Consider the following 22,913-nt stretch of genomic DNA (forward strand, 5'->3'; position numbering starts at 1 on the left):
AGAAAAAAGATAACCCCAATCAGAGTCACCTGTTGAATATGCCTCAAACTTAAAAATACATTTCGAAAAAATCCTATTTAACATATACTGATTTGTACAAATACGCAATTTGTAAAATTCCTTCAGCAAAACATCAATTTAACTATACGGTGACTGTCCATTCATTACCTTACTTCAGTTGACGGTATAATTATGTGAAGACCCTAATTGTTTTCTCAGATCATCCTGTGAACCGCTATGAGGCAAAATTCCACCAACACTTGGTGGCTGCACAACATCCGTTTCTTCTAATATCCCACTAACACGAGAATTATACAGCTGCTGCTGCTGTTGTTGGAGATAGGTATTATTTTGAGTGGTTAGACTGTTATTTCTTGAGTTCGTCGCGCTTACACTTCTGAAAGAACCCGCTGGTTTATAAGATGGTTTTGCCGTCAAATCTGAAGGATTAGTCATCACCACACTTTGCCTTAGTTGATAAGGTGAGGGAGCCGCTCCATTTTCGTTAAACTTCATAAACTGGCCTTGCTGTTGCGGAACATAATAGGTATCGTTTGTTGGTGAATAAAACATTTCCGGATGATCGACGGGATTTAATGCGGTACCGTTTAGTCTGGCAGTCTGTAATTGAAGAAGTTGTTGCTTGTTTGGTCTTTTAAAAGAGGTCAATGAATGTGAAGAAGCTGATTGAGCAAGATATGCGGGTGTTGGCAACTCTCCAATAGTTTCCAGGGTCTGGGGATGATTATATTGTTGATGTTGTTGAGGAACTGGTACACCGTACCATTGTGGATTTGGCGCGACTGGCGCAGCATATCCTTGTTGTTGAAAATTTCCGTTGTACCCATTGGCAGGATACTGCGTGTAGCCGCCGTATACTGGTGATTGTTCCTGTTGTTGATATTGATCTTGATAATTCAACGGCTGGACTGCCTCTGAATAAATTGAAGAAGCAATTCTATTGGAAGGTGCTGCTTCCGTATCCGTCACGGTGAGTGTATCTCGCACTGGATATTGCTCCTGGCCCTGGACCATTTCCGGACCATATTTCCCCAAATTGGTATCGCTTAAAGTAAGTGCTTCTTGCGCTAGGTGTTTTGCTTCCGGCACCTCAATTTTGTCAATATTGTCGTTATTGTTAATTTTAATAGAAGGTAGTGGATTCTGGTCTATATTATCTACCCTGATCTCGTCTTGCAATACATCATTTGCATTATCTGATTTATCCTGTTCCTTTTTCATTGTTTTAGCTCTATCCAAATAAACCTGATAAATGCTTTTCATTCTCTTAATATCTTCCTCCTCATTAGGTGATAAACGCGATGCGTAATAATCATCATCTCCACTTTTGCTGCCACTACCATCATCTACGTGTTGAGATTCTTTAATATCCTGAAGTTCATAATCATCATCTGTACCGAACTGCAGACTCTTTCTATGAGTCTTTTCCGAACCATTATCAAATTCAAACTCGAACGCATCATTGCTTGGAGATTCGCTTGAATCATTCGAAACTCCAGCCTCTTCACTAACTGAAGCTGAATCGGTCACTTCATTAGGAAAAGCTGACTGCTTATTGTCACCTGCTGTAGCAGAACCACGAGAAATCTGGTTATTATGGATTGGGCTATTATGAGATAGAAAGCTTTCATTCTCTTGAAATCTTGAAGACGCCCTTATTGGTGTACGATTGGAAAAGTTATCAAGATGCAAGGACGTTTGACTAGCATTTCTGGAATCAGCTGCCACTTTATAACCACCTAATCCATCTTCTTGTACTCTCATAGCAAAATCTCTCAAACTGTTAGAGTCGTTTGATTCCTGTGGAAGCTGGAACGGATCTACGTACCATGGCCGACCAGTTGCAGATGGAGTAACGCTTCTCATGTTATATTTGCTACCATTCATGCTACTAGCAAAAGGATCTGAAGGCGTTTGTTGCAAAGTTTTCTCCATGAAGTCTTGCTGCGAGTCACTAGAGTATGGATGATTCATTCCAGATGAATAATCTTTCATTGCTGGTAAAAATTCCGAGTCTCCTTCGAAATCTGGATCATTATCTTCTTCGGCTTCCTTTTTGCTTCTCCTATATACGATATAAAGTATAACGGCTAGAACAATTATAATGACACCCACTGGTACCGCAACAGCTACACCAACGGTTACACTGGTACTGTGATCCGAATCCGTGGGAAGTTGGCATTGTTGCTTGGTGCCTGTACATTTGGCAGATTTGCTATTTTTCGTACTGGAAGCTGAGGAAGATGATGAATCGTCATCATCTCTTCTGGTGAGCCTTGCATAAGCATAGGACGCATCAGAAATACTGACTGTTGAAGTCACAGATATCAAACTTTCATGCATATGGGTATGGTACATCGCGAACTGTAACTCGTCAGAATTATGTGAAGCTATGTGAATTTAACGAAAGACTGATGAAAGCAAAGGAAACAATCAGGAGAAAGAAGCACTAAAACTTTTGGTATGGATAAAGACAAGGCTTGTTCCCCACAGAAGTTTCATCATGACTTTGTTGCTGGATATCAAAAGTTCTTATTGAGATAAAAAGAGAAAAAATACAGAAGGAAGGTAGGCTTTCGATGAACTTTCCTATTTGGGTGAGCAGTTTTCCTCTTCGAGCTGCTGAAAAAAAAGTTTATCGCTTCGCGAAAAAAATTCTGAAAACTTCAAGACGTGTCAGGGCTACGAGATGATTTATTGTAGGGTTTAAGAATATATTAGGACAAAATATTTCATAAAAATGAAATAAGGCAGGACTAATTAGGGTAAGGAAATAACTTTTATTATTTCCGTCGCGAGGAACTTCCCTTTTCATTTGTGACAATAGTAAAATATATTGAATGCCTAGGAATTGGAGTCATCAGTAAAGAGAACCATAAAAGGTTAAGATAAAGCGAAGAAATTCAGGCTAGCAAAGGGGTAAATATATTCAGCAAATGAGTGAGACCAGCTCAAGTCGAAGGAGCGCGAGCAAAGACTCTGTTAAATCTTACTTCACAGGAAAATACAATAAAGTGTTGGATTCTATACTGGAAGCAGAAGCAGCGATATCAAAATCGCCAACAGTAGCGGAGGATCTATCAGAAAGCTCAGCCAGCGGAAATTCTGATATGAGTCGTCCCTCGCTAACCGCTTCCTCGGCAACAAGCCAAGGAATTAGCAAAAAGGAATTACTTCAACAAATTGCTGGTTCATTGTTCAGCACGTCCATTGAGCGGCTGAAGACTGCCCACTCACCGGATATATCAGCTACTTCAGAATATTCAGCAAATGCTTCGTATGGAGAGCAGGAGTGTAAGGAGTGTGATGGCTCCTTCAAGTGTTCTGCGCACTTTGAGCGGGCGGCTGAATATTATGACGATGAAACCGAATCAGGGCCAGTTCTAGAGCCTTCAACTTCTAACAGTGAAAAAGATCCTTTTATCGATGTATTTTTAGATAAGCTAATTTCAAGGCTGGTCCCTGAAAAGCTGCCAGAAAGAGAGCACTTTAGTAGCAAAACTAGCATTGAGCATGATTTGGACACAGGAAGGGTTCCCGTATTTTCAGCAACTACATTAGGTAGTAATTTCAAGAAATTGTCTAAGAAAATGGGCTCAATATTTGAACTCCAGGACTCCATAGTTCGACTGCTGACATGGAGAAATCCCACTGGGACGGTGACGTCATTAATAATATTCACTTTAATATGTTTCAATCCAATGTACTTGGTAATTTTGCCTATTTTCCGTTTCATCTACGGTATTGTAGTACCTGGCTATGTACGTAAACACCCCCTTCAAAGGAGCATATATCCTCTGAAACGGAATCACGGGTCATCATTGTTATACGATGTATGTTATGAGGGAAAAAATGAGTACAGCTACGGTCAACAGTTTTTCTCCAAATCTTTTATGGACACTTTGGAATCAAGGAACCAAGAACTGGACGAAATATCCGAATTAGACAAAAGACCTGAAAACACAGGGGAATTAAAGCAAGGAATGAAAGTACTGATTAATTTACGCGATATGCAAAATATGACCTCTGGTACCCTTCATGTCATCGAGGCAGTGAATAATTTTCTTCGTAAGTCTTCTAGTTTTCAAAACGAAGAGTGTTCTACTAAACGGTTTTTCGTAGGATTTCTTTCAATCGTTTTCCTAAAAATATTATCACCGTTTGTGAATTGGAGCTATGCATGTAGCATATCCGCCTGGTGTCTGTTGATATACATGCATCCAAGAGCTCACCCAAAGATAATAAAAATTTTCAAAACGGGAAAGATAGGAAAAGGATACAAAGACTTGAAAAAGAAAGAAAATCAGGCACATAACTTGGTATTCGATGAAGAACCGGAGATCAAATACATCGAGATTTTTGAAATATATAGAAAGGGCTTACTGCCAAACGACTGGAAGTTTTTCCGATTTTCAAGCAGAACTTTCGATCCTCAAGACCCATATAGGAGGGCACAACAATTCCCACCAGGAGTAGATTCTTTGGCTGACGTCATTCCCCCCACAGGCTGGTCATTTGATCCTAATTTTGAGTGGAAAATTGACAATGATGTGGATAGGTGGGTAATAGAACGTGGTCTAAATCTGCCAATTACCGGCGAATTTTTATTTGACCCAATGTTCAAAAGGAGAAGACTGTTACATCGTGTTATTAAGAACGCAACATCGATAGCATAGATACGCAATACTTTCTTCTTTTAACCTTACCACCCGCTATTCTCAATGAGATTATTATATTACAATTGCTAATAGGAGCGTATTATTTTTCTAGGATTATAGAAAATAAAAAACTATATATCAATTTCATTAAGAAAAAATAAAAATGCAGTTTTGAAATATAAATAATACAATCTTGTTCTAAGAAATGTTATATATAAATTAATAAGAAATGAAACGAAAAAAGTCACTTCTTGTGGTGTCAATGTCCTTAAATTTACCAAAATTTAAACCGTGAGAAGTAGAATAAATATCAAGAAGGCACACCTTCTAATTCGGATTTGGAAATCTTATTGATGACTCTTCTCCAATTTTTCCTATTATCATAAATGGGGACCCTCAGTACACTCAAGTAAACAACAATACACAATAGGGCGAAGGAACAGACCGACGCAGGGACCATCATTGTAACGAAATTTCTCCTGGATATAACTTTTTCATATGGGCAACTGGCATATGGGCCACCACTGACCCAACAGTTGCTTACTGATATAGAGTTCAAATCTATCCAAATTTGCGTGTCAGGGAAGGAGGCATTCCTCAAATACGAAATCAAAGATCTCTGTTCCAGTGGGGTTCTTGGAATATTAAATGTATACTGATCGGGACATTTTGATCCCTGGTAACTATCAAAATCAAAGTATGTGGCCTTATTGGACCTCACCAACCATCTGAATGCCATGTTTTCATATCTACAGAGTCCAACATTAGAATCATAGCAGTTATCCACTCGCCATGTCACTGTCTCATTATTAGCAAAGTAGTACAAGAGAACGCAATTGTAAGCCTCTAAGGTGCCGGACGAGCCACCAGATTTAGAAGTTGATTGAGTAACTGAGGGTTGGTTGCTATCCCATGACCAAACGCTACCTTCATGAACTATGTCTGCTAACTGGGTCACATTATTGACGTACGCTGGATTGCTTATTATTGGTGATATACCACACGAAATATACTCTTTGATGTCCACAGAATTGAACTGGGAATCCAAGAACCTCCAATGAATAGATGATAAATTAGTCAGGCCCTCCACAGTAGAAGGGCAGTCTAATGTGACATTGCCCTGCTCATAATGAAAGACATCATGAGGAAAAATATACGGGGCGGTAGTTTCATTGAAGGAATTGGTCAGTTCTCCTATAACCAGTCTCTTCTTTTGTTCATATAGCACAGAACCTAGAGTGGGCCAGCCATCAATGGATGATTTTCCGTAGATATTCCAGGTATTATTCTTTGCTCGATCGTTCTGCAAATCTGTAGGCTTGTAAATGAAACTGCTTCCAAGATTTTTATCCAGTATAGAGGTAGTGTTTAAAGTTTGGTTTTGGTAACTGTTATCCAGTACAGGGGCTGATATATTCAGCAACAGTACTAAGACATTTGCATAGAGATTGTTCTGTGTGCTGAAGATGAATGATTGTAAAGCAGCTAAGACGTCGCCAAACGATAATGTAGTATCTGCCACTATCAAATCATTATTATACTGTTTCAAGTCCAGGACAAAAACATTTGCTTCCGAGGATAGCATGGACTTAAACAGAGCCAGTAATCTTGTATTATTACCTTCATTTACCATGTTAGTTTCATTATTTAATAGAACACGTCGTAGGTTCAAACCTACGTACGGTAACTGGTCTATAGTTAAGTTCCCCATGACATCTCTTTGAGACCTAAAGGCCACCGTCATTTGAGGGGACATCGTCGGCCAGACCAATGCTGAAACCGTCTCATTCACGTCATTTCGGACTGTCACTGTAGAGCCAATAGCAGCAACCAACGTTCGCAGTGAGGACCATATAATAAAGAGGTATATGAGTATCCACATACCGTGTGTATATAACGATGCGAGTGCGAATGAACAAAAGAAAAAAGGTAGGATAGAATGGAAATAGTGCCTAGAGAAGCGAGGCTAAAAGCGACCAAAAAGTAGCAGCAAAGCAAGGTGACAAATAAAGTAAACAGAGCGTATCTTACCGTGCGGTGCACACTTCAATGCGATTTGCTCAGCGAAAGACACATAAACATTTACAGAATTTTCAATTGTTTCTATTGTATTGCCTCTTCTCATTGCTGAAAAGAGAAAAATGCCAAAATCACAAACCCTATTTTGGCAGGGTTACAGATGAAAAAAGACAGGTCTGAAATCTAACCCTCTATGGTCAATATCTTTTCCTAATTTGGAAATAAGTAAACAGGGCATCTTTCCTTTTTCTTTTTCTTAATGAAAATTGTGAGTAAAAGCTTGAAACAATACTGCCACAAGAGGAGAATTCCTCCTTTTGAAGTCTAAAATGCAATTTTAAAAGCAGATTTTGAGGACGCCAGTCAAACGTTCATTGGGATCAGTTACTATCTTGGATTACTTCTAGTAGGAAAACAAAATAACATATATAGTAAAAACAATAGAGAACGTATTTATGTCCAACAAGACAAGTGACCAATCAACACGCACGGCTTCCATCCTCAAGACTGATATTACCAGAAGCAACACGATCACCAACAGTAGCAGAAGCATCAACAGCAGCAGCAGCGTCAACAACAACGACCACAGCCACAACGACCACAACAACACCAATAATTACAATGAATTGGCGAAAACAGGAGAGGACGCCAATAAGGAGAATATACCTAGTTTAGAGGAGGAGATTGCGGCCTTTAGAATCTTTAGGAAAAAAAATACTTCAAACTTGAAGTCATCACACACTAGTAGCAATTTCATAAAAAAGACAATGTTTAAAAAGGATCTCTTGAAACAGGATCCGAAGAGAAAACTTCAACTACAACAAAGATTTGCGTCACCGACTGACAGACTAGTATCACCATGCTCACTGAAATTGAATGAGCACAAAGTTAAGATGTTTGGGAAGAAAAAAAAAGTCAATCCTATGAAACTTGACTTCAAAGGCAACCTTGCGGCCGATTCAGAAGACGTAGAAATAGATGAAGATGAGGAGTATTTCTACTAAGAACTTGGATTTTTAGTCTTACGAAATAGCCAACTGCTACCAAACCAATAAACAAACGAGTACATAAAGAATAAGTAAATAATAAGTTTAACAATACCTGATTTTTTTTTCCTTTATATTTTTTTATCACTCGTTAAAAGCAACCATCAAGCTTTCCAAGTTATGAAACCTTGACAAAATGACTTCAAAATCTTGATCTGGAATTGCGTTTTGTTTGAACAGGTCGAAAATCATTTGTTTTATCAGTGTTTCAAAATCAATAAACTCGTCCATATCCACGCTGTCCTGTATCAGACGCTGGTTAGCTTTAAAAGTTTGGAAATATTGATTAGTTTCAACATACCGAATTCTTTCTACCGGTGTAGCCCCAGTAATAAAGTAGCGGGCACCTGTCTTCGATGAACCATTCATGAGGTCTAGTGACCTCTCCAATAAAATATCCCAATAAGCTACCGAGAACTTCAAGTGCGTAAAATTCAAATTTATTACTAAAGAACGATCTTCGGGAACTCTAAAGTCCTTCTGTATTTTCTTATACACATTATTTATCAGTAATTGCAACTGTGTGACAATAAAATCGACACCGCTTTCTTCATCTTGTAACTCTTTGTTTAGCTCCAAAACTAACTTACTCGTATCCACAGTAACACACTTTACCACGGAATGTTCTTCAACATCAGGAATCTCTTGTATTTCTTGTACGCTCCAAAAGAATCTCGACATGTCCAGTTAAGCATTCGAGAAACGTTCTCCCAGAAGTTAATTCTCTTGAACCTTTACTCTTTCATATTTTCCCGGTTTTAGCCGCCCACTTTTTACGCGTTAACAGGGTAAGGACATGAAATCTGAGTTTTCTTTTTCACTCACCTAATGTTCTGTTTTTCGCGTCACATTTTTTTGCCAATAAATAAATACATCATAGATGTTCTATAGTTTGTATTCAATGTAAGTAATTGGGTCATCGGATAAGATTCCAAGGAGGTAGTGTACTGGTCAATATATACTCCATGAGCACGTCATTTCTGTTTGAAAAGCTGAATTTTCTGATTTTGGTGGCATCAGAGGATGAGCTTCCCATCGCTCACTCTACTAGAGAGCTATTGATGGATAATTCATGTAATAATTGTCAAATATACGCGCTTTATAACGAAGATCTGGGGGAGACCCAGACAGATAGAGGTTGGTTCATGGACAAATTCGGCCCGCAAACGGTTCATTTTGTCATTAGTAATACAATCAAGTTTCCTTTTTATAAGGCGGTTTTTTTCGATCTTTTGATCCCGGTCATATCACATACTTGGGTCCAGGATTCAGTGAAGACCAAGAGACATTTGAGAACAAATATGTATTCACCTAACCCATTTCATTTGCTCCGAGACTGTCAAGTATACATTTCTAAGAGCTCGTTCAATAAATGTGAATACATCTTGTACTCCGACTTGCTTCATTTATTAGGTGGCACTTCAGTCAATTACATCTCAAACAGAACGACGCATGTGATTGTCCAAAGTCCCCAAGACCCAATTATAGAAACAGTCAATAAATTGACTTTTGGCTCTTTCTCTTCTTCATCGACCAACAAGCACACAGAAAAGCCTTTAAGAGAATGGAAATTTGTCTACCCAACATGGTTATTATATCATTTCAAAATGGCAGAGCCCTTAACAGGAGAACTTGCTACTTTGTGTGAGCTTGATATGCAGGATACCAGTGACGAGCAGCTTTTCGCTAAATGGGAAGAAGTTATTGGTGATAAGCAGACATCGTCCTCGCAGCTTACTCTCCATCCAAACAAAACGTTATTCAAAAATCACCACTTTGTTATTTCACCAGATTTAAACTTCTTCACACCTTTATATTGGTTTCTAAAAGGATTTATCGAAAATTTGGATGGTAAAGTAACTCCATTGAGTTTTTCTGACGATCTGAATTCTGTTTACGAAGCTTCTCCTGATATTGACTGTTATATTGGCCACTCTTCCAATTCACCAATACTAGAGAAAGCCGAAAGCATTAAACCGGAAGTTCATGTTGGAAATGTAAGTTGGTTGTTCTATATGTTTGCGCTTCAACAATTTATACCTGTATCGCAATGTAAACTTATTCACCAACCATTTCATGCGAAATTATTTACTTCTAAAGAATTAACAGTCGCTTACACTAATTATTTCGGCGCTCAAAGGTTTTATATTCAGAGATTAGTGGAAATTTTAGGAGGACTTAGTACACCTGAACTAACAAAGAAAAACACACACCTGATAACAAAGAATACAATTGGAAAAAAGTTCAAAGTCGCAAAGAAATGGTCACTGGACCCACAAAACGCCGTCATTGTTACAAATCATATGTGGTTAGAACAATGTTATATGAACAATTCTAAGCTAAATCCTAAAGACAGTAGATATCAAAATTTTAAATTAGATGACAACATGAGATGGAATATTGGTCAAACAGGAATGGTCCATTCATCTCTCCCAACTTCAAAAATCCTATCGATGGCAGCCGTCAATAAGCAATCCATATCAAGGAATTTATCCCCTATAAAAGACCAAACTGGGGATGACACTAATATACTACCAAGAAAAGATGACACGCCCACCAGTAGTTTTGTGAACTCAATTGATGAAAAAATCGATAAATTACAAAAAATTTCGAGGGAAGTGGCTGTAGCTCATCCTGCAAATTTGGAACGGGACTCTGATTCCAGACCTTCAACAGTAAATTCTCCATCAACTGACAATGCAACGGTCAATTCGCAAAAAAGAGACTCAAACTCTGATATTAGTGTGAAAACAAAGGAGGTTGAAAATCCCATCGCAGAGCATGATGCCACTAAGAGCGAAGAAATGAGGGAGCAGTCACATAAGAATGACATCGATTATAAGAAAGAAGAAGAGGAGACAATATCTCAAATTCAGCTCGGACAGCGAATCAAAGAAGAGAGTGAGCATTCGAAGAAAAATGAAAAGAAGGGATTAACGAATAAATGTTACACCGAAATAGATGAGATCATAAAAGAAAAGCAAGAAGACGAAGATGCAGGAAAGCCGAATTCAATGGAAGATGCCAATTGTCAAAAAGAAACTGATAAATTCTCTCATTTGTTTGAAGGATTATCTGATAATAATGATGGCATTGATGAGAACAAATCGGCCGTTAATTCCGGGTATACGACACCAAAAACATCTCAAATAAATGTTAAGAGTGGCATTGATACTCCAATTACTACGCAAACGCAAGCTTTCACACCTTCAAGTAGCAATTCAAGGTTGGCAAAGACACAAGCTGCCAAGAGATTGCATACAGATATTGAATCATTAAATGAGTTTCAGAAAAACTTTAAAAGGAAAAGAATCGATACCGAGGAGGTTTTATTGCCTCAAGAAGTTGAAAAATCAAATAGCAACAAACAATTGACTGTTAAAGCGGAAAAGATATTAAGCAGGTTTAATGAATTACCTAATTATGACCTAAAAGCGGTTTGCACCGGTTGTTTCCATGATGGGTTTAATGAAGTTGACATAGAAATTTTAAGCCAATTAGGTATAAAGATTTTTGACAATATTAATGAAACGGAAAGGCTGAATTGCATTTTTGCTCCAAAGATTTTGAGAACCGAGAAATTTTTAAAAAGCTTGAGTTTTGAACCATTGAAGTTTGCATTACAACCTGAATTTATCATCGATCTACTGAAACTAATCCACTCTAAAAAGGAAAAGCCCTTTCAAATAAATTTAAACTTATTTGATTACGAGATTAATGGAATTGATGAGAGTATAATATCAAAGACCAAACTGCGTACTAAGGTGTTCGAGAGAGCGAACATTGGATGTATTAACTTAGTGAATGATATACCGGGTGGTGTGGATACAATAGGTTCTGTTCTAAAAGCGCATGGAATTAAAAAAATCAACGTTTTACGCAGTAAGAAATGTACTTTTGAAGACATAATGCCTAATGATGTTTTCAAGCAAGGACATGGAGGCATTTTTAAATACGTACTTATCGTCACTAAAGCTTCCCAGGTTAAAAAATTTACTAAATTAATAAACGATCATGATAAGAACGCAACAATTTTGATTGTTGAATGGAATTGGTGTGTTGAATCCATTTTTCATCTCAATGTTGACTTTACAGCAAAGAAAAATGTTTTATACCAAAAGAAAAAATAACTAAAATGGACACTATATATCACGGTCATCTAAAATATGAGACTAATAAAAAATAAATATATAATAATTATGAAGATACGTTGTACAAAAAGCTTATATCGTACCAGGAGACCTCATATGATTAATACACTATTTTCACTGTTCAGTTGGAAACAAATAGTTGGTACTTTTTTCGAATTAAAGTGTCGAAAAAGCGTTTCCAATATAGGATACAAAGAAGCGAATAGTACTGTGATTGGGTTCCCACTTTTTTTTTTGCAAAATACTTCCTGGTTTTTTGCTGCCATTTTCATAGATAGAACTGATTCATGCGCAGAGCATGTAAGCAGACTTCATTTACAATTTTTCGCTCTGAGATATTCATAATCAGCAGGGATCTCCTCTGTCCGATGTATCAAAACAAGAATCTGAATTTAGCGAAGTTTATATACGTTACTATTACAAGAATATCTTCAATATCAGCCACGCAAAATTTCATGGCTCAAGGCAAATACTAACGTAGGGGCTTACGAGCCTAATGCCGAAACTTTTGGCCATGTTCACATGTGAACAGTACCAAGAAACTTGTATCTGGAACAAATGAGAAGTATAAATCAAGCCTGATCTACGAAACATTGCTGTATGGTACATAATCTTGAGTTAGCGGTTTTATTATCCTCCAGCCTATTGTTTCAATGTGGGGGGAAGAGGAATAACCTGTTACCCGAAATTTAAAAAACAACGCTCTGAAAATCAGTCAATAAGAAAAGGCTATAGGCATAATAAGCACAGTTTTTATTTAAGTTGAAACTAGAGTGACCGAACGCTAATGAGGCTGTTCTTTGTTTTAGTACTACCAATTTCAATTTTTTATCTTTATATTTTTGGTATTCGTCATCGTAGAACACTTTAGATGCATGAACACAAAGCGGAGCTACGGCTGATAACCGTTGCACTTAATGAGGCATCCACCGATTCCCCCTCTTTTAGAGCTTCAGTTAATTATTTCCATACCAGAATGGAGTCCCTGAGTGGTTGGATGCACGGCACTGTGGATTATGTGGAAAATACGTATAAACCTTCGTTTCAAGACTTCCAAAGAATAAAGGAAACGCTATTTTCACAGCTGCTCCCTTCTCCAATATTACTTTCTAATGGATTTGTCAGTAACCAACCATATACTCCCTTGCTTGTAAGAGACTTTACTAGAGATATCAGCGATCTTTCAAACACGGTTATGAAAATAATTTTAGGTGACGAAAACTCTCAGTACACGACGGCATTGTCAGCCTTAAGTTCGGATGCTATCAACCCTTATTTTAGCAAGAGAAAAACTTTTGAATACTACCAAAGGAAGTACGATTCATTTGTGACAGACTTTTTGGCCACTAATACTGATGGCAATATTTTAAGCCCACAAAATCTTCAGAATGAAACATTTAAGTTATTTGATATTAAACACAAATATGTAGAAGCTTCATTAGATTTAACTGAAGCTATATCATTAATGAAGGTCAATTTGGATAAATTTCTCATAGAGACAATAGACATTGTGCGCAAAAACAACGTTATTACTACCAAAGATACCAAGGACGTCATCGATATTACTCCTGAGCTTACGGAAACATTGAAAGATTGGACTGATTGGATAGAAAGTAACCTTCAAACTTTACAAGCCTTATCATCCAAGCTATCTGAAGCTAAATATGCCATCCTCAAACTTAGCTTGGCAAGATTGAAGCCATCTCGTTTGGTACAAGATTATGATTTGAAAAACATACAAAATTTGAAGTTTAACCCTCCAAAATCGATAAGTGATAAAAATATCCCCGAGGAAAAGGGGCTATCAGGTTGGTTGTACATGAAAACTACCGTTGGTCATGATCCTAAAAGAGTTGTGTGGGTAAGAAGATGGTGCTTTTTACAGAATAACGTTTTTGGAGTTTTTTCGCTCTCGCCTAGCAAAACCTATGTTGAAGAAACTGATAAATTTGGTATACTATGGATCACTGTAGAATATTTGCCAAAAGAATCTAGAAATTTCTGTTTCAAATTGAGGATTCAAAATCCTAATTGCAAAACAAATGAAGAAAATACATATATGGATATCGTCCTACAAGCTGAAAATATTGGCGAGTTAAAATCATGGATAAACACCTTGAACTTCCATAAAGCATTTGCATCGTCGATAAAGGAAGAAAACGATCCTCGTTATCAATTAGCGAGGAAAAAAATTGAACCTCAATTTTTCGAGTTTGCTTCAAGTAGCACAACCTCAACAGATAAATTATTGACTTCCTTTTCGAGTAATACTCTGACATTGGTAGAAGAGCTAAAAAAAAATTATATGTCGGAGGATGATATATATTCTATCATTGATAATAAGGCATACCACTTAAGAGTGATATCTACACCGATAGCCACACAATTGACTCATTTGGCTTTATTCTCGACATTTTTATCTGTATCAAATTATTATCCGTGCGCTACCCATGCAAACACATGGGGCACAGCAAATTGGAATGATTTGTCTTATTTAGTCAATCCGCTTGAAGGAAGTTCATTACACAAGCCAACCACAGTATCAAGTACTTCTAGATTTTCCGTTAGCTACCCTGACTATTATCCATATAGTTTAAAAGTCGATGATATACAGTTTAGATCGATTTTCTTCTCAGTGAATTATGATTTTTTACAGGTCCCAAATGAGCTGGTTCTTTTAAGATATTCATCCGTGTGGTGTCCAAACAATAAACAAAAGTTTGCATCTATGGCTTTTGTCACTCTTAACCACATTTACGTCTATTTAAATATTTCAGGTTTTTCATATTTGAGAAGAATAGATTTACTAGATATTGACTCAATTGAATATGATAAGAGCCCCAAACATGTTTCTTCAAGAATGCTGCACATGCAAAGAGGTGATGGGATTAGGTTCAATATGTCCGTATTTTTTACAGATCGAAGGGCAGTTGCCTCAAAATTACAGTTTCTGATAGAAAATAAGGCAATGCATATCCCAAAGGGCGAAAAGGAGGTTTTAGAAATATTCCAGAAGTTAGATGAAGAGATTGATAATGAGAAGAAACTTATCAAGAATAATTTGTCAGAATCAGAGCTCCATTCAAAAGATTACCATCTCTTGAAGAGCACGTATGATCGTCACTTTGAAAATACTAACGAAACACCGATGGAACTGATGAGCAGAAAAGTCCGTCTAGAAAAGGAAGCCTGGTGCTATTTTCAAGACAATTTTAAAGTCGGAAGTAAGACGCTATTCCACATTCTTTTTGGAGACAAATCTCGAATTTTTCCCGGTTCACTATTTCTTTGTAAAAAGGGCAGTAACTTGAATAACAATTCATACTGGGAGCGCATTAGACGCGCAAAAGAGGATACCAGTTGTCAATTTGAACTTGCTCGTAAGTTACAATTCCAATTAAACCGGACCTCTAATTTTATCAAAGATCTGTTATGGTTGAAGGACGACAATGACAACTTCAAGTTAGTTCTCGAGCAACGCGTGACAAAGATAAAACAAAGTTATTATTATGAGGTGGATGAAGGTCCCTTTATTGTGAAATTTCCCCTATGCCACCCTTTACTCATCCGTGTAAAGTTCATAATTGCAGAATGTATCACCTCTCAAGGAGGATCTCTAAAAAAATGTGACCTGACAATTCTGTATACCTTCAAGTATGTTGAGTCTATTGATAAACTGGATACAAAAGTTGAAAAGTTATGGCTTTTTGAAAGTATACATCTTAACTGGGCATTGAGATATTGTAAACTTGAGCATTCTGAAATTATCAAAAAGACCAGGGAATATCTAAAAAAATTCAATGATAGAGAAAAGATGAGTAACGTCATTAAGTTGTGCGGGTTCCTTGGTGTTTTACCAAAGGAAAGAATAGAAGGTGATAAAAAGGCCGGCGATTTTATGCAACCTGTATATATCAATTATGATTTTCTATCTCTTTCAAAGATTCTTATCAAATTGGCCGTTTTCTATTTAAGCAGCGTTACCATCAAGACAACGAGAGTTTTATTGGCAATAGTAATGGTAATCTTCAAATGTTTTACAAAAGTTAATAAAACTTTGTATTATGGTCTTTTGATATCTGCATTAACCAATCTGTTCTTTGTTGGTAAATCCATTCATTCATATTTCTCAGTAAAGTCCGCAGAAAATCTGTTCCAGAACTATGCTAATGGTGATCAACGAGGGCTTCAAATCATGCATCGGTCCTTGACAGTGCCTGATTTGAACTTACTAACAAAAAAGATGATGGATAACGATCAAGCCAATCCAGTATTCAAGAGATTTGACGAAGATAAAAATGCATACCAGTACAAAGGAACAAGGCAAGAAATTGCAATTAAACGAAATCAAGTGCTGACGGAATTAAAGATTCTACAAAATACGGAAAAGGAGCTCGTACAAGGAAGTTACAGGAAGTTCCTAATAACAGAAAGAGACAAATGCTTTACCACACAGAATGAAATGCCTGATTTGTGGATAAACGATACTAAATTACAAGATTATTGTATGGCATGTTTTGCAGAGTACGACAGATTGTCTGCCATTCCTGTTTGAATAATGTGTAATATATTTTCGTTCTTCAACAACCATAAGAATATGTCTGATCCAATGTAGTTGGAGAATCTTTTTTATGTATCTTGATTCATGATTATGTTATATAATATAGCATTTTATAATTGTGATGTTAGCCCTAAGTACTTTTTTCCTCCCCCTTTCCGGGTTTCTTTTTTCTCATCTTTTTCTTTTTTTGGAGTTTCGCGAAGTATATAAGAGGCCATGAACACATAGAAAAGTATCCATCAGAAATTCATCATTTCAGTTTTGCGTAGCTTAGAAACCAACATCGACATCGATGCTTTGAACGATAGCTTAGTTTGTTAGTCTATCTGCCAAGTGAATAGAGGAAGTTTGCAACAGTAGGTTTACTGTTCTGGTTTCCTTGTACACTTGTGATGCGCAATATTTTTTGTCTGCCAATAATATGGTCCTGTTTATTTGTTATATGATGATAACCTTCTCAGCTCACTCAGATCTTTTGATATGATTGATAAAATTTTCCTATCCAACATTCATCAATTTATCTGACCAAACAATAAACTTAGTGCTATATAATTCCGCAGCCAATCCTCTTGAATAACCCTTCTTTTATATCTTACATGAAGCTTAAACACGATACATGTACCCAGTTTTCATCTCGATCTGGTTCGCTGTGAAATTTCACTACGACGTTGTTTTTGAAGTAGGATTTTTGCCAGTACGACATTTCATAATTCGTGTACAGGCCGTGATATTCGTCTAATTTGTTCAACCACTTGAAGCTCCATAACTTTGTTTTGTGATCAACTATTCTAGAGGAATCATCGAAAAATTCTTCTACTATGGCATCTTGGACTTTTCTGCGGTCATATTCATATATTTCACTGAATCCCTTCTTTTCCAATAGATTTATTAGATCGGACAATAGCTCGATTCCATGGATAACGTATTTTAGCGAATTATCCTTCTTTGAAATGGCTATTTTTCGCAGCTTGTTTAACCTTCCTAAGGATTCTAGTACTGTTTCATGGTTCCCAGCAAGAAAAAACTTTAAAAGAACCAATGCCTCGTGAACCATATAATGCCTTGAATTGTGTGTTTTGATACTTTGTTCCTTTTCTAAGCGATTTGCCTTCTCTGCATTTATGACATCATTCATCCATTCCTCATTATCCTGCAGTTCATTTTCTGTGTCGTTTTCTGTCTTGATATAATTGCCATCTTTGTCGAATACCCCATGTTCTATTTCATCTTCTATATTAAATGGTTCTATATTCACACCTTTTTCTTCTTCTTGGCTCTCTGTATTTCCAATTTGATAATCTAAGTCGGCCAAGTTCTCTTTCTTAAATTCTGCAATATTTAAAAGCTGGATTTTCGATTTTTTCCGACTTTTATGGTCTTTGATGAGATCGTCATTATCTGACAGAAACATATCTTCGTCCCCCTTCCCATTTTTTTCATTGGACTTTTCTTCCATTTCCTCCTCACTATTTTCATTACCTGTAGAGTGTTCGATGCTGGAGTCAGAATCATACTCTACTCTGTTTAGCTCTTCTTCTTCGTATCTCCTACTTTCATTGTGGAACTTATCGTTAAGCTTTTCATCATGTTCAAGTTGATCACTTTTTCTTTTCAGTTTTGAACTGCTCGAGTCTTGCGTATATTCCATAGCCCTCTACAGACAGTTTAATGTAGTTAGGTATTTTTATCAGTTTGAGTTTTCCTTCGTTCTCTTAAAAGCAGCTCAGCATGGTCATTCCAGTTTGTTCGGGAAGCCTGATGCGCTTCTTTTAATCTTGTCAGAAACTTACCCATTAAATGGTCAAAATCGACTATTAGGGTATAAATGGAAGAAAAACAGGACTATATTGGCAAGAATGGAAAGGAAGGGACAGTAATTCGTATTTGTCTACTCAGACAACGTAAGGACTTATTATGTTGCTATTGAATGTTTATTGTGATGAGTGAAAGTGCCCTTCAGTTGATGGGGCAGGTTATGCTCATCCAAAGGGCATTTTGGAATTTGTCCACTTGTGTAGTCTTTTCTTTGATAAACCAGTATTGTTGAACCTCGTCTTTCTTCAACTTCACCGCTCAATATTCGGCGGCTAATTCCCGCTATACTAAATAAAATCTATCATTGGCATAAGAAAACAAGATTGCTGAAGTAAAGAACATACAGCAAGTTGGAGAGCATGTCTTTCGAGGAAGAAGAAAAAAATAAGGTCACATGCACGCAAGACTTTCTTCGTCAATATTTTGTATCTGAAAGCGTTAGCATTCAATTTGGGTTAAATAACAAGACTGTGAAAAGGATAAATGAGGATGAATTTGATAAGGCAATAAATTGCATTATGGCATGGACAAGATATCCTGAGGCAGTAGTAAAACGAACAGCTTCGACTTATCTTTTAAGTGATTCCTGCAAGAAATCTACGACGCTATCTCTCCCGTTTGTCTTAGACGATGCATTATGTATTCCGAAGGGAGTGGAAAGCAATAATAATGATACTAGTCTTTTGTACAGCGACACCTTATACGGTGATGATTCTTTAATACGGAGGAATGAGCAAGTAAGGGATGAACTAGAGGAAGAGTTAAGTTTCACATTACTACGAAGTGAAGTAAATGAAATCAAACCCATATCTTCGTCCAGTACCCCACAAATACTGCAATCAGATTATTCTGCGGTGATGCAAGAAACACAGGCTTCAAACGGAAGCATATTTCAGTTTAGTAGCCCCTAATATTTATTTTTCGAGACCTTAGGACAAGCCATTTGTCACGTTTATTATTCTCTCCTTCATACATACATACATACATACATACTAGTTACATTCCTCGTTAAGAGTATGATTTATTATTATTATTATTATTGTTATTATTATTATTATTATTAATATTATTAATTTTTGTTATCAATGTTTATTATTATTGTTATTACACATAAAGAGTAAAATCACATTACCCATATTTTTTTTCATAGTAGATCACTGTCACCATCTTCATTGGCTTGTTTAGTGCTATTTTCTAAATTCAATAATCTCTTCTTCAACTCTAACACTTCACTTTTCAAGTTATCTCTTTCTTGATTAGTGATAAAGAGTTCCGCCTTCAGGTCATTTATTTTAATGTTGAACTGATTTTCTCTTATAGTGTTGCTATTTTTTACATCATTGGAACTCTCCCCGGTGCTTTTAAAACCATTTTCTGAATTTTTACTACAGATGCTGTTTTTGAATTTCAATTCATCTAACTCGTCAATCAACTTTTTATTCAAGCTCTTGTACTTCTCTAGCTCTCTTTGCGAAACCATTAGTGCCTTACTTGCGCTGTCCATAGAATTGATGCTTTCTTTGTAGTCATTCTGTATTTTTTTGATTTCGTTCTCTTTTACCAATACATCTTGACTTAATGAGCTGTGTTCCATTTTTAAAGCATGGTATTCAGAAGACAATTTTTCTTTCGAAATTGTTAGCTCTTGACTTTTTTCCAACAAATCATCCAACCTATTTGTTAGTTTGTTGATCACCACACGGTGGTGACGACTTTGGTCACCATAGGGTTCGTTGACAGAATTTTCACCATTTTCGTCCGAGACGGATATCAAAGAAGAAGAGGATGCAAGAAACGAAGAGCTGGCCTTATTTTCTTTCCAATGGCTGATCAATGAGCCTAGTTGTGATGAGTAATTAGAAACCTGATTGATAATATCTTCGTTGTGCTGTTTGCTCTCATTTTTCAACCGTTCATTTTCCCTAATCAAGTTTTCATGTTCTATCTGCAATTCCTCAAGTTTTTCTTTGTAATCAGGCTCTAGTTCTAAGGATTTCATTCTTTCATTTTGATATTGCACAACTTCGTTTAGATTTTCTATATCTAAGAATTTGCTGTTCACTAAATTTTCTAGCTCATTAACTTTATCTTCCAAAGAGTGATTATCTGCTTCTAATATTTCACATTTTGATTGCAGTCTGACAGAATCCAATTCATCTATTTCTTTGTTTGTCCCAGTGTTCCTCTGGGATTTTAACTGCCATAGCTCCGTCTCTAGTTCCTTTATGTGTGCTCCGGCTTCAAGTGCCTTTTCATGTGTCAGTTCTTTCAAACTTTGTAATTCCGATCTCAATTTCTCAAATAATGCTCTATCCACGACCTCAGTAGTAACATCTCTATTTACAGAAACGTCAGCTTTTTCACCTTTCATATCAGATGGAACGTCTCTCATTGAGGGCATATTTTTCTCATCACTTGCTCCAATATCATGACTCGCGGCATCGATTTTCTTTATCGTGATATCTACAGGCTCAGATAGTTTGTCGATCTCCGTATTGTTCTGCGATAACTCTGAAGATTCGTTATAATGCTTTATTTTGAACTGATCTTTTGATGGTGAGCTGGCCATTTGGGCCACACCAATTTCATCGTCTTCGTCAACAACGCCGCCTTCCTCTTCGACCTTGGCCATCAAAGATGTGCTTAACTTGTTCTCACTCATCTCTTCGTTGAAAGCAGTTGTAGAATCTGTTTTTTCATCCGTGCCGGGGTAAAGTTTCGTTTCTTCTACATTTCCATTTTGAGGCGTTTTTATGTCATTACTTGAAAGCGTCTCTACAATTGGGGAGGAGTTGTTCTTTATTTGTTTTGATGGGGTAAGGCTGTCACCATAAGTTGAAGATGGGATTCGCTGATTTCCAATTGTTGGATCGATAGTTTCAGTCAGATCAGTTTCTTTCTGGATATTTGGGGTATCAAATGGCTTGTTGGAAGTTGTTTTCATAACAGGTGTCTGTGAGCTTTCAGAAGGGACATATGGAGTCAAAATGTTAGGCTCAGTAATTAGGTGAGACTCAGAATTTACTGGAGGATTCTGATTTTGATGTTCTGTTAAAACATCTCGATTGTGCATCTCTCTGTTGACATGATCAGCTTCCGGAAAAGCTTCTGGTGCAGGCGATGGAGCGAAAGCTGGAGGAGCTGCTGAACTTGAAATGTTCATATTCCTGTTTTTATGAGAGGTTGGGGTAACGGGCGTCGCCAGGTCAAGGCTACCATTTCTCTGAACAGCAGTCTCACTTGGAACATCCATTATGCCTGGACAAAGGTCTTTTATGCGGGCCAAGTCTAACGTATAAACAATCGTACCTCTTTGCATATCAATATCAGAAGTGTGCAGGTCGGATTCCTCAACTCTAGCATAATCAAATTTATCACCTCCCATAATCAAAACTTTATCATTTTTTAATAGTGTTAGAGAATGCCCAGAACGACCTTGCGGGATTCCCGCCGTAAATACAGGTAACTTAAACCATTTGCGCGATTTCAAGTTTAGGAAATACACGGAGTTCAAATAAGCATCATGCTCATCTTTTCCGCCTACTACGCACATTAAATCATTGTAGACTACGGTAGCATGTTCTTGAACTGGAGGAGGTTTCTCACCTGTGGTATTAATGATAAACCAATCGTTTATTGCAGGGTCGTACATAAACACATCATTTACTAAACCTTGTAAGGTGTCGCCACCAAATACCCATAATTTGGAATCATATGATATCATGGTAAAATTGGTGATAGGTGGCGGCGTGAAAGATTTCGGCTTCAAAAATTCCCAATGTGAATCCGGCCTTCTAAAAGAAGATAAGTCGTAAACAGCTAGGTCATTGAAGTAAGTGTCATCAAATTGACCACCGAAGACGTATAATTTTGTTTTCATTTGAGTTGTGGCAATAATTGAAATTTTATGGCCGTATCTACCCAATGGACGTGGTCCCACAGGTGCTGGGACTGTCCATTTGTAGGAATTAATATTCAAAAGGTATATGTCATCGTCCATTAAACCTTCCTTATTAACTTTATGTGTGTCACCACCAAACACAACAAACGCATTTCCACATAGGACAGCAGCGTGGCCTACCCTTGGTGGTGGCGTAGCTTCACTTATGTCTATTGTAGTGGTGGAAAATCTGGTAGCATTATCAAAGGCTGTTAATATCCATGTATCGCCGTACACAGATTGGTCATGAAGTCCTCCAATGACATATATCTGGTTCTTGTCTGTAACATATGCCGAGGCAACATGTCTATAACGAGGGAAAGGTGAATTCTGTAACTTGATTCTATTCCACACAGTATATTCTCTCTGTTTTGAAAGCTGTTTATGGAGAGTAGTAGACGGCCCTGACACATTTCGTTGTTGCGGTGGTACTGCACTCGGTTGGATTCTTGATTCCGATTGTTGTTTTCTGGCAAACATAGGGGGTGAACTGGTTTTATTAACGTTTGGGTGGTAACCTTGTGAGAATTGACGTCCTTTCTGAGGAGTTTCCTGTTTTGTAAAAAATTTTTCATTTGAAAGAGTTGACAGCGAAGCTTCTCTAGATTGGTCAGAGATAGAAGCATCAGAAGGTGTCTTTCCATGTTTCTTGTGAGTGAACTTCTTGGCGAAGCTGAATCCGGCCATGTTTGAATTATTTCC

At 37.2% G+C, this 22,913-nt stretch overlaps 10 protein-coding genes across 10 annotated transcripts; 5 read left to right on the top strand and 5 right to left on the bottom strand.

Annotated features, from left to right (window-relative positions):
- Positions 1-174: 174 nt before the first annotated feature.
- Positions 175-2,379, bottom strand: SKG6 (Skg6p; the record flags this gene model as incomplete). The annotated part of the gene is made up of 1 exon (XM_033910926.1): positions 175-2,379. The coding sequence occupies one exon, from the start codon at positions 2,377-2,379 to the stop codon at positions 175-177; it is 2,205 nt and encodes a 734-aa protein (XP_033766817.1).
- A 578-nt stretch (positions 2,380-2,957) lies between these two features.
- On the top strand, positions 2,958-4,697 carry PEX28 (Pex28p; the record flags this gene model as incomplete). Its single annotated transcript, XM_033910927.1, has 1 exon — positions 2,958-4,697. The coding sequence occupies one exon, from the start codon at positions 2,958-2,960 to the stop codon at positions 4,695-4,697; it is 1,740 nt and encodes a 579-aa protein (XP_033766818.1).
- A 292-nt stretch (positions 4,698-4,989) lies between these two features.
- Positions 4,990-6,561, bottom strand: MTC6 (Mtc6p; the record flags this gene model as incomplete). Its single annotated transcript, XM_033910928.1, has 1 exon — positions 4,990-6,561. One exon carries the CDS (start codon positions 6,559-6,561, stop codon positions 4,990-4,992), a length of 1,572 nt encoding a protein of 523 aa, XP_033766819.1.
- A 592-nt stretch (positions 6,562-7,153) lies between these two features.
- Positions 7,154-7,702, top strand: SPO12 (Spo12p; the record flags this gene model as incomplete). The annotated part of the gene is made up of 1 exon (XM_033910929.1): positions 7,154-7,702. The coding sequence occupies one exon, from the start codon at positions 7,154-7,156 to the stop codon at positions 7,700-7,702; it is 549 nt and encodes a 182-aa protein (XP_033766820.1).
- A 126-nt stretch (positions 7,703-7,828) lies between these two features.
- Positions 7,829-8,425, bottom strand: SPO16 (Spo16p; the record flags this gene model as incomplete). The annotated part of the gene is made up of 1 exon (XM_033910930.1): positions 7,829-8,425. One exon carries the CDS (start codon positions 8,423-8,425, stop codon positions 7,829-7,831), a length of 597 nt encoding a protein of 198 aa, XP_033766821.1.
- A 284-nt stretch (positions 8,426-8,709) lies between these two features.
- RTT107 (Rtt107p) lies at positions 8,710-11,874 on the top strand (the record flags this gene model as incomplete). Its single annotated transcript, XM_033910931.1, has 1 exon — positions 8,710-11,874. The coding sequence occupies one exon, from the start codon at positions 8,710-8,712 to the stop codon at positions 11,872-11,874; it is 3,165 nt and encodes a 1,054-aa protein (XP_033766822.1).
- Positions 11,875-12,766: 892 nt separating this feature from the next.
- On the top strand, positions 12,767-16,450 carry LAM1 (Lam1p; the record flags this gene model as incomplete). The annotated part of the gene is made up of 1 exon (XM_033910932.1): positions 12,767-16,450. One exon carries the CDS (start codon positions 12,767-12,769, stop codon positions 16,448-16,450), a length of 3,684 nt encoding a protein of 1,227 aa, XP_033766823.1.
- Positions 16,451-17,048: 598 nt separating this feature from the next.
- LIN1 (U5 snRNP complex subunit LIN1) lies at positions 17,049-18,104 on the bottom strand (the record flags this gene model as incomplete). Its single annotated transcript, XM_033910933.1, has 1 exon — positions 17,049-18,104. One exon carries the CDS (start codon positions 18,102-18,104, stop codon positions 17,049-17,051), a length of 1,056 nt encoding a protein of 351 aa, XP_033766824.1.
- A 526-nt stretch (positions 18,105-18,630) lies between these two features.
- Positions 18,631-19,182, top strand: REC104 (Rec104p; the record flags this gene model as incomplete). Its single annotated transcript, XM_033910934.1, has 1 exon — positions 18,631-19,182. The coding sequence occupies one exon, from the start codon at positions 18,631-18,633 to the stop codon at positions 19,180-19,182; it is 552 nt and encodes a 183-aa protein (XP_033766825.1).
- Positions 19,183-19,415: 233 nt separating this feature from the next.
- Positions 19,416-22,898, bottom strand: KEL1 (Kel1p; the record flags this gene model as incomplete). The annotated part of the gene is made up of 1 exon (XM_033910935.1): positions 19,416-22,898. The coding sequence occupies one exon, from the start codon at positions 22,896-22,898 to the stop codon at positions 19,416-19,418; it is 3,483 nt and encodes a 1,160-aa protein (XP_033766826.1).
- Positions 22,899-22,913: the final 15 nt, after the last annotated feature.

Source organism: Saccharomyces paradoxus, chromosome VIII (genome assembly GCF_002079055.1).
Source record: "Saccharomyces paradoxus chromosome VIII, complete sequence".
Classification (NCBI taxonomy): domain Eukaryota; kingdom Fungi; phylum Ascomycota; class Saccharomycetes; order Saccharomycetales; family Saccharomycetaceae; genus Saccharomyces; species Saccharomyces paradoxus.